General features: G+C 51.6%; 1 protein-coding gene across 2 annotated transcripts; it reads left to right on the forward strand.

Moving 5' to 3' along the window:
• Positions 1 to 554: 554 nt before the first annotated feature.
• Positions 555 to 6,108, forward strand: APLNR (apelin receptor). Of its 2 annotated transcripts, none has more exons than XM_023756582.1 (2): positions 555 to 2,480; positions 6,067 to 6,108. In XM_023756582.1, the coding sequence occupies exon 1, from the start codon at positions 1,038 to 1,040 to the stop codon at positions 2,190 to 2,192; it is 1,155 nt and encodes a 384-aa protein (XP_023612350.1). In that variant the 5' UTR covers positions 555 to 1,037; the 3' UTR covers positions 2,193 to 2,480; positions 6,067 to 6,108. The 2 variants fall into 2 exon arrangements, with proteins under 2 accessions (XP_023612350.1, XP_023612351.1); XM_023756583.1 differs by lacking the exon at positions 6,067 to 6,108 and having other exon boundaries at positions 555 to 2,038; positions 2,350 to 3,653.
• The last annotated feature ends 2,030 nt before the right edge of the window (positions 6,109 to 8,138 follow it).

Genomic DNA, 8,138 nt, shown 5'->3' on the forward strand with positions numbered 1-8,138 from the left:
AAGAAAAGCAAACAGCAAAACCAGGACAAAAGTCATCCTGTGACCTTGGGCAAAAAATAGTTACCTTGTTAGGCCTCAGTTTCCCCGCAGGTTTAATAACTTGATTCGATATTCTTTTGTCTGGGGTTTCTTCCATCCTGTGACTCTGTCCTGACTCTAAAACTTCCGATGCCATCTGCAAATTGCTATCTGCTGACAGCTTATGAATTACAGAGAAATCTCCCTGTACCTGCGTCTGTAAGATATAAAAGTTCCCAGAGAGAGGGTTAAAGCGGAAGGGTAAAGGAGAGTGACATGAGTGAGAAAAGTACAGGGAAGTCTGGTCTGGGAGAAGGCAGGGCGGGCAGGAGTGGAGGGAGGGTGGGACAGACCCAAAGGGCTTGCCAGATGCTCAAAATCTCACACCCTCCTGGTCCCCAACCCACCCTGGCTCCAGCTAGGGCTAGATTTCAATCTGCATAATTTGCCCCATTTAGAGAAGGTGGGAGGGGGTGAGAACAGGAGGGTGGTGAGGACTGGGGGGTGGGGGGGGGCGCTCTCGAAGATCTAGAGGAAACCAGAGGGATAGAGGCGGGACCAGGAGGAGAGTGGGCTGCAAGCCACAGATAACATTCTGCCCAGCACAGCAGGGGTCAATTTGGTTCACTTGCCCAGTGACAAGAAGGAAAAAAAAAAAAGTGGGCTGTAACCTAAGGATCTTAAGACTCGCAAGTGAGGGGTTGGTTTGGAGGTGGGAGGAGGGAGTGAGGAGTCGAGGAGGAGACCGGACTCGGGAGGGTGCAGGAAACTCTTTGGGGCTGGGGCCAGGCAGGAGAGGGTGGGGAAGTCTGTGGGCGCCGTCATCCTCCAGGGTCCGGTCCAGAGGCAGCTTCTCCCGCTGTTGGGACGGGCTCTGGACACCTTCAGCTCTTCTTGCCTGTTTTCCAAGGCGCAAGCCAGAAGCTCGGGCGCTTGCTTGCTGAGCTGGTGACACAGGACACAGCCACAGAGCTGGTTCCCTCCGGGACCCCCTGCCTGCCTGCTCTCTGCCCGGCAGCATGGAGGAAAGTAGCGAATATGACAATGACTATGGGGCAGACAACCTGCCTGGGTGTGTGTACACGGACTGGAAGTCCTCGGGGGCCCTCATCCCTGCCATCTACCTGCTGGTCTTCCTCCTGGGCACCACGGGCAACGGCCTGGTGCTCTGGACCGTGTTCCGGAGCAGCCGGGAGAAGAGGCGCTCGGCTGACATCTTCATCTCCAGCCTGGCCGTGGCCGACCTGACGTTCGTGGTGACCCTGCCGCTGTGGGCCACCTACACCTACCGGGACTACGACTGGCCCTTCGGCACCTTTGCCTGTAAGCTCAGCAGCTATGTCATCTTCGTCAACATGTACGCCAGCGTCTTCTGCCTCACCGGCCTCAGCTTCGACCGCTACCTGGCCATCGTGAGGCCGGTGGCCAACGCCCGGCTGCGGCTGCGGGTCAGCGGGGCCGCGGCCACGGCGGCGCTCTGGGTGCTGGCCGCGCTCCTGGCCACGCCGGCCATGGTGTTGCGCGCCACGGCCGAGGTGCCTTCCGGCCCGGACAATGTCACGAAGGTGGAGTGCTACATGGACTACTCCATGGTGGCCACCCTCAGCTCCGAGTGGGCCTGGGAGCTGGGCCTGGGGGTCACGTCCACGGCGCTGGGCTTCGTGGTGCCCTTCACCATCATGCTGACCTGCTACTTCTTCATCGCGCAGACCATCGCGGGCCACTTCCGCAAGGAGCGCATCGAGGGCCTGCGCAAGCGGCGCCGGCTGCTGAGCATCATCGTGGTGCTGGTGGTGACCTTCGCGCTCTGCTGGATGCCCTACCACCTGGTGAAGACGCTCTACACGCTGGGCAACCTGCTGCACTGGCCCTGCGGCTTCGACCTCTTCCTCATGAATGTCTACCCCTACTGCACCTGCATCAGCTACGTCAACAGCTGCCTCAACCCCTTCCTCTACGCCTTCTTCGACCCCCGCTTCCGCCAGGCCTGCACCTCCATGCTCTGCTGCGGCCACAGCAGGTGTGGGGGCGCCTCCCACAGCAGCAGTGGGGAGAAGTCGGCCAGCTACTCCTCCGGGCACAGCCAGGGGCTCGGCCCCAACACCGGGAAGGGCGGAGAGCAGACCCAGGAGAAATCCATCCCCTACAGCCAAGAGACCCTTGTGGTTGACTAGGGCTGGGACCCCAGAGAAGCCTGGTGCCCTCTGCACGCCCCAGCCCTCTCCCTTGCTCTCTGAAAGTCAGGTAGCTCGAGGGCACTTTTGCTCTGGCACTGGACGCCATCCTGGCTCCCTGCCTCCCGCCTTCCTCTTGCACTCCTTTCTCCTTTAGTTTTTGGTCAGAGGTTGCGGTGTGATGGAAGGAGACTGAGCCCTGCAGATGTGAGCTCGGCCACTCAACATCTGTGAGACTGACTCTGCACCAGTCTCTCAACTTCTCCGAGCCTCAGTTTCTCCATTTGTGTATGTATAATGGGGGAAGTCATACCGGCACGGAAATGATGGGTGCGTCTGGCTCAGTAAAAGTTGGTGTCTTCACCCCTCCCCTCCCATCTTTCATTCTGGGATCTCAGCTCTTTTTTCTCCTTCCTTTCTGTTTAGTTTTCTCTACCCTCTCCCTCCCTTTGTTTTTCCCTCTATCTCTGTATAGTTTTTCCCCCTCTGAATCCTTAGCTCTGGCTCCCGCCCTTCTCCCATAGCTCATTCCTCCCCTCAATCCATTCTTCCTCCTCTTTTTACCTCCTTGTTGTGAGGGGCTCCTAAGGGTTAAGAATCCCGAAGCTTGTAAACACTCTTTATCCTGTTCTCTGAGAAAGCCAAGGGAACGGGCTGGGGCGGGGCGGGCTGGGTGTCAGGGACAAGTTAGCACTAGCACTCCAGTCTGCAGGAGCTCCAAAACTTTCCCCCAAATCGCATCAGAGGGCTGTGATTTCAGGCACCTCTGGGGGCTCCCTTCCTGCAGCCCATCCGTGATGCCAACCAGACGTGCTTCCTGCAGTTTTCCTGGGACGCTGTCATTCATCCTCTCATCTCTGCGGGAACTGAAGGGCAGTGGGTTCACAAGCAACGGGCTCCTTGGATTCCTCCTGTGAATGGGGGGTTGGGAAGGGACAGGGAGAAAAAGGAGAGTCAGCATTTGGTCTACATGTGACTTGGCTTCTCTCCCACAATCTTGCCCACCCCCCCCAACCTCCTTCAGAGCTGAGCTTACCCTACCCCACCCATCACCCCAGGATGCGTTTCTTGGGCACTGGTGCTACTCCGTGCCAAGAGTCAACTTTGGATGTGGTGGAGATGCTTGCCTTGTGTGTGTATATGTATATATATGTAAGCCTGGGTGAACATAGCATGACAGCAGTGTGCCTGTGTCACTTGTCACTTGGATGAACCCCCCCATCTCTATTCTTCACACAGTATGTTTGAGAGAAGAAGGGGCATATTGAGGCAATATGGAATAAAAGGGAGCCCACCCCCACTGGATTTGGGGGCTCTGACGGCTGGTCCGTGCTTTAAGAGAGAAGCCTGTGTTTGTGTTTGCTCCTGGCTTCCTGTAGGGACATCCCTCCCCAGAGCTGCTGACACTGAGGCTTGGGGACGAACTATGGTCCCATGTGCTGGGTCCCCAGACCTTCCCTAGTTCCAGTGGAAAGCTGCCCTGGGCCCCGTTCTCACGCCTTCTCACCTTGCTTTGAGTTTATGGGCGTTTCCTTCAGCACCCTCCCTTTTTCCGGGGTCTGTGACCCTCTTCCTAAGGGGGGGACATCTGCTTGCCATGGGGCAAAGAGCCCTGTGGGTTTTTCTCACTCCACCATTAGGATCGGACCCATTGGCTTCTCTTGCTTGATTGGGGGCTGAGAGCAGTGCCTGGAGCAGCCGTGCAGGGCTGACAGCATGAGTCCACACATCCAGAGAGACCTTGAGGGCGGCATTGATGGTCCGGCCTTTGTGAGCTGGGGGCAGGGTGTGTATGTTCCGGGTTTTGTCTTTGGAGGATTCTAGACGTGAAGGACAAGACATCAGCCACGGCGGCAGGAAGAGCCCAGCTTGGTGTAAATGGACATCTTGGTCATTGCTGGGATGAGGCCAGCTCTGGGAGTGGAAGGAGGAGGAGAAGGAGAATGGAGAGACTCAGCTTAGTAATCTCCCTGTCACAAGCCAGCATCTTCCACAGACTTACTTTCTCAGCCCAGGGCTGTCCTCAAAGCATCCAGCCAAGGGTGAAAGAAGCTTCTAGAAGGGAAGAGGGTGTGCCCCTCAGAGACCCTCCTGGGGACTTGCAGAGACCTCCTGCCTGGAACTCACCAGTGGTCCTGAATAGAGGGTGGAGGAGGCTGCCTGCAGTGTCCCTCCCTTGTCCCCAATCTGCCCCTTCTTGTAATGTCTATGCTATTTTCTGACCCTGTTGGTCACTGTGGTTCATCAAATAAATCTGTTTTGTGTAACTATTGTGTTCAAAGACCCTTCTCACACAAGTGTCTTAGGATGCCAAAAAGACCCCCAATTTACAGATGTTACAGTGGGAGGTGGTGTGAACCCAGCTGAGAGAGAATAAGAAGGGAAGTGGAAGCTAAAAGGACTAAAGTGGGAAACTGGAAAGGACATGGGGAAGCTGCAAGAAGATGGAGGAAATAGACCCCAGGGAAGCAAAGCTTTCAGGATGAGATCAGGGGGAAGGCAAAGGAAATAAAGGGATGGGGAGCAGCTAAGTTTTTGTGTTTGGAAAAGCCTAGAACAAATGGGCACACATTTTGGAGACTAGAGCACAGATCTGAGGGAAAATATTAACATTTCTTCCTGTGAAGGTAGACCTATTATTTATTCACTAGAGGCCCACCCCCGATCAGGGCCGGGTGGGGGGAAGGACCGCAGTCGGTTGGTGGGTCAACCTCACTCCCTGGTGGAACTTCCGGTCGAACTCCCGGTAGAGGAGCAATTTGCATTTTAGCCTTTTATTATATAGGATTAATTGATCCCTTTATTCATCTATCATCCCCTATTGACTCATTCATTCATTATCACATGAGCATCCATTCAGTTACACCAGAAGTTCCAATGCTTGTTCTCCAACCAGAGTCACTCTGGATGGTTTTGTAAACACTCATGCTTTTTGTCACCCAGACCAATGAATTCAAATCTCCTGGACTTACCCCACAGTTTATAATTACTAAAAATTCCTCAAATGATTTTGGGGGAGGACACGTTTGGATATGTTTCCATCTACATAGATTCTGTCCAAATTAACATGGGCACAAAAAGACTAGAGAGTCAGAGGCAGAAGCAACCGGGCTCTGGACGGTTATGGAATTGGGGGAGGACAGGGCTGGAATGAAGATGTGTTCACTATCTTCCACAAAGACCTCTGCTACTAAGAATGTTTGCAGATAACACAGACACAGTCCCTGTGGTAGAACGGGTAGGAACATGAGAGGTCACATTGACTGCATTTACCACAGCACTCGCATTTTCCAAGCATTATCTCACTTAATCCTTGCAAGCCTCTGCCAGGGACATATCAACCTCATTTTGTTGATAAGGATGCTGAGGATCAGAGAGCTTAGTTAGGTCCTTTGACCAAGATTACACAGCCAGTTCATGGGAGAGCCAGGCCTAGAACCAGCCAAGTCTAACACCAAAGCTCATGCACTGTTCCTCCCAAAGTACAAATGAGGCTGTTCCAGGTAGGTGGGTAGGATGGAAAGTGAGGTGTCATCTGTAAGGTGCCTGCCACAGGTGGATCATACGTGGAGAGTGCTCCAGGAGTGCAGGATGGAGATGGGACAGGGAGGGTGGACGATGCACAAGAGAGAGGAGGCGGAAGGGAAGGGAAAAGAAACAGATGGAGACAGAGACAGCAGAAAGGAGAGACAGAGACAAAGAGAGAAATAGAGACAGAGCGTGGGGAGGTAGGTGGAAAGCAGAAATTGGGAGGCAGGGAGGAGTTGGAAGACAGGGTATCAGTGCTTGTTTTCAGTCTTCTGAAACACACCAGGGAAAACCCTGTGGGAATTTACAACTGTAACAACAACCTATTCACACAATTTTGTTACAGATGCTGAAAAAGCCTCACCAACTCTCTAGGGAAATTTGAGGTAAGCTACCCCCCAAATTTTAAGATTATAGAGCACTTAATAATTCACTTGTTCACACATTTCTTCACTCACTCACTCACTCACTCACTCACTCACTCACTCACCTGTTTCTTCAACAAGTTCTTATTTATGCCAAGGAACATGCTGGGCACAGGATCAAACGGTGAACAGGACCCTGTGGCTACCAGTCTGGTGGTGGAAACAGACAGTAGAATGGGTGAATGGGTGATTATACTGGAGTGTGGTTTGAAGAAAGGGAATGTAGAAGTGTGCGGAGGGCCTTATCTAAACGATGGAATGAGTCTGGGCGGGTGTCAGGGGAGACTTTAGATACACGATGGATGCCAGGAGGCTGCTCTTGCAGGGTGAGGGTGAGCGATGCATGGAGAAACCACTCCTTGCAGAGGAAATACCCACATATAAGAGAGCATGCAGCCCCTCTGAAGAGCTGGAAAGAGAGCTCATCTTGTTCTCACCCCAACCCTACCTCAGCTGTGGGAGGTGAGCCAGGCAGAGGCATGGGAAAAAGCTTGGCCAGGTCTCAGGGTGTGGATGACAAGCAGATTGGGGCTGGAACTAAAATCTGGGTCTCTAAACAATGTAGGGGAGCCAGAGATTTATTTTGTGGCTTCTAGTTTTTCTCACCCCTGGGCTTGAGCTACCTTTCTCTAAGATATCTGTCAGGGTCTCCTAAAGAGGCCCTCTCACGCTGGGCCTGTTGGAAAAAGATGCTAAGAAGGGGTAGATGGATCCCGTGGGAAGACCACCCTGAAACTAGAATGACACTCAGCATAATAGGATCTTGCTATGATTATCCTGCCATCTCAGCGGGTACCATTCTGTCTGAACTCCAGGGTGTTTGAAGCTAGCAAGGCCTGATTCATCAGGTGCAGCTCTTTTCACTTATTGCCCAAACTGCTTGTAAAGTTGCTATGAGCGACGTTAGAGTCACAAAGACATGACTCAGAACTTAAAATTAGTGCACAAGAAAGGAGATTTGGAGATGTTGGGCCGATACTAGAAGTTTCAATTTGTAGTTTGAATGTTAGAGCATCAAGCAATATTCATTGATTTATTCATTCAACAGACCTACGATGCGTCTGGGACTCTTAGAAGCTGAGGATACAGAGGTGGACCAGACATGATCTCTGTCTTCATGGAGCAACTTGAAGAACCTTCTAGCCTTACCTTCCCATTCAATAAATGGATAAATTAAGGCCCACGGAGGAGGACCGATCCATACAGGTCTTATGGTGGACTAGTCCCATCTGGCAGAGGTGGGACTAGAACTTAGGCTTCTCACTGCCAGGCAAGAGCATGTTCCATGTTTCCAGGCTTAGAAAAGAGAAAGGGTCTTTTACTGAGGCTATGAAGACCAAGTGGAGAGGGTCAAAGCAATGATGGATCACTAACTGGGGAGTGGGTGGGCACAAAGGTGCAGGGAGATGGTTAGCCATAGTTTTGTTAATACACCTTTTATTTTAGAAGAGTTGTAGTTTTAAGAAGCATGAGTACAGAGAGTTCCATATATTCCACATCCATCGAACATTAGTAGGACATACTTGTCACAATTAATGAACCAATATTGACATATAGGATGTCCCCCCAAAATGTATACACCACTAAAAGCTGATAGTCCAATGGACATTTCTTTTCAGATTTAACCCATTGGAATGAATAATTATCCGAAGTGTGTATACATTTTTTGGGACACCCTATATTACTACTAACTGCCCATACATTATTCAGCCTTCCTTCCTTTTTTACCTATGTCCTTTTTCTGTTTTAGGATCCTATCCAGGAGACCTCATTGCATTTAGTCATTTTGTCTCCTTAGGCTCCTCCACACTAGGACCGTTTCTCAGACTTTGTTTTTGTTGGCCCTGACAATTTTGAGAAGCACATGTCCGGTATTTTGTTCTGTGTACTTTTTAAAACAAATAAGTTTTTATTTCCATGTACCAGGCATATGCTAGATGATAAGGAGAGAGCAATAAATAACAGACAAGTGATTCCTGCTCTCTGGCAGTTT

Source organism: Myotis lucifugus, unplaced genomic scaffold (genome assembly GCF_000147115.1).
Source record: "Myotis lucifugus unplaced genomic scaffold, Myoluc2.0 scaffold_97, whole genome shotgun sequence".
Taxonomy (NCBI): Eukaryota; Metazoa; Chordata; class Mammalia; order Chiroptera; family Vespertilionidae; genus Myotis; species Myotis lucifugus.

Coding starts and splice junctions, on each gene's coding strand:
- APLNR (XM_023756582.1), top strand. CDS start 1,038: ATGGAGGAAAGTAGCGAATATGACAATGACTATGGGGCAGACAACCTG.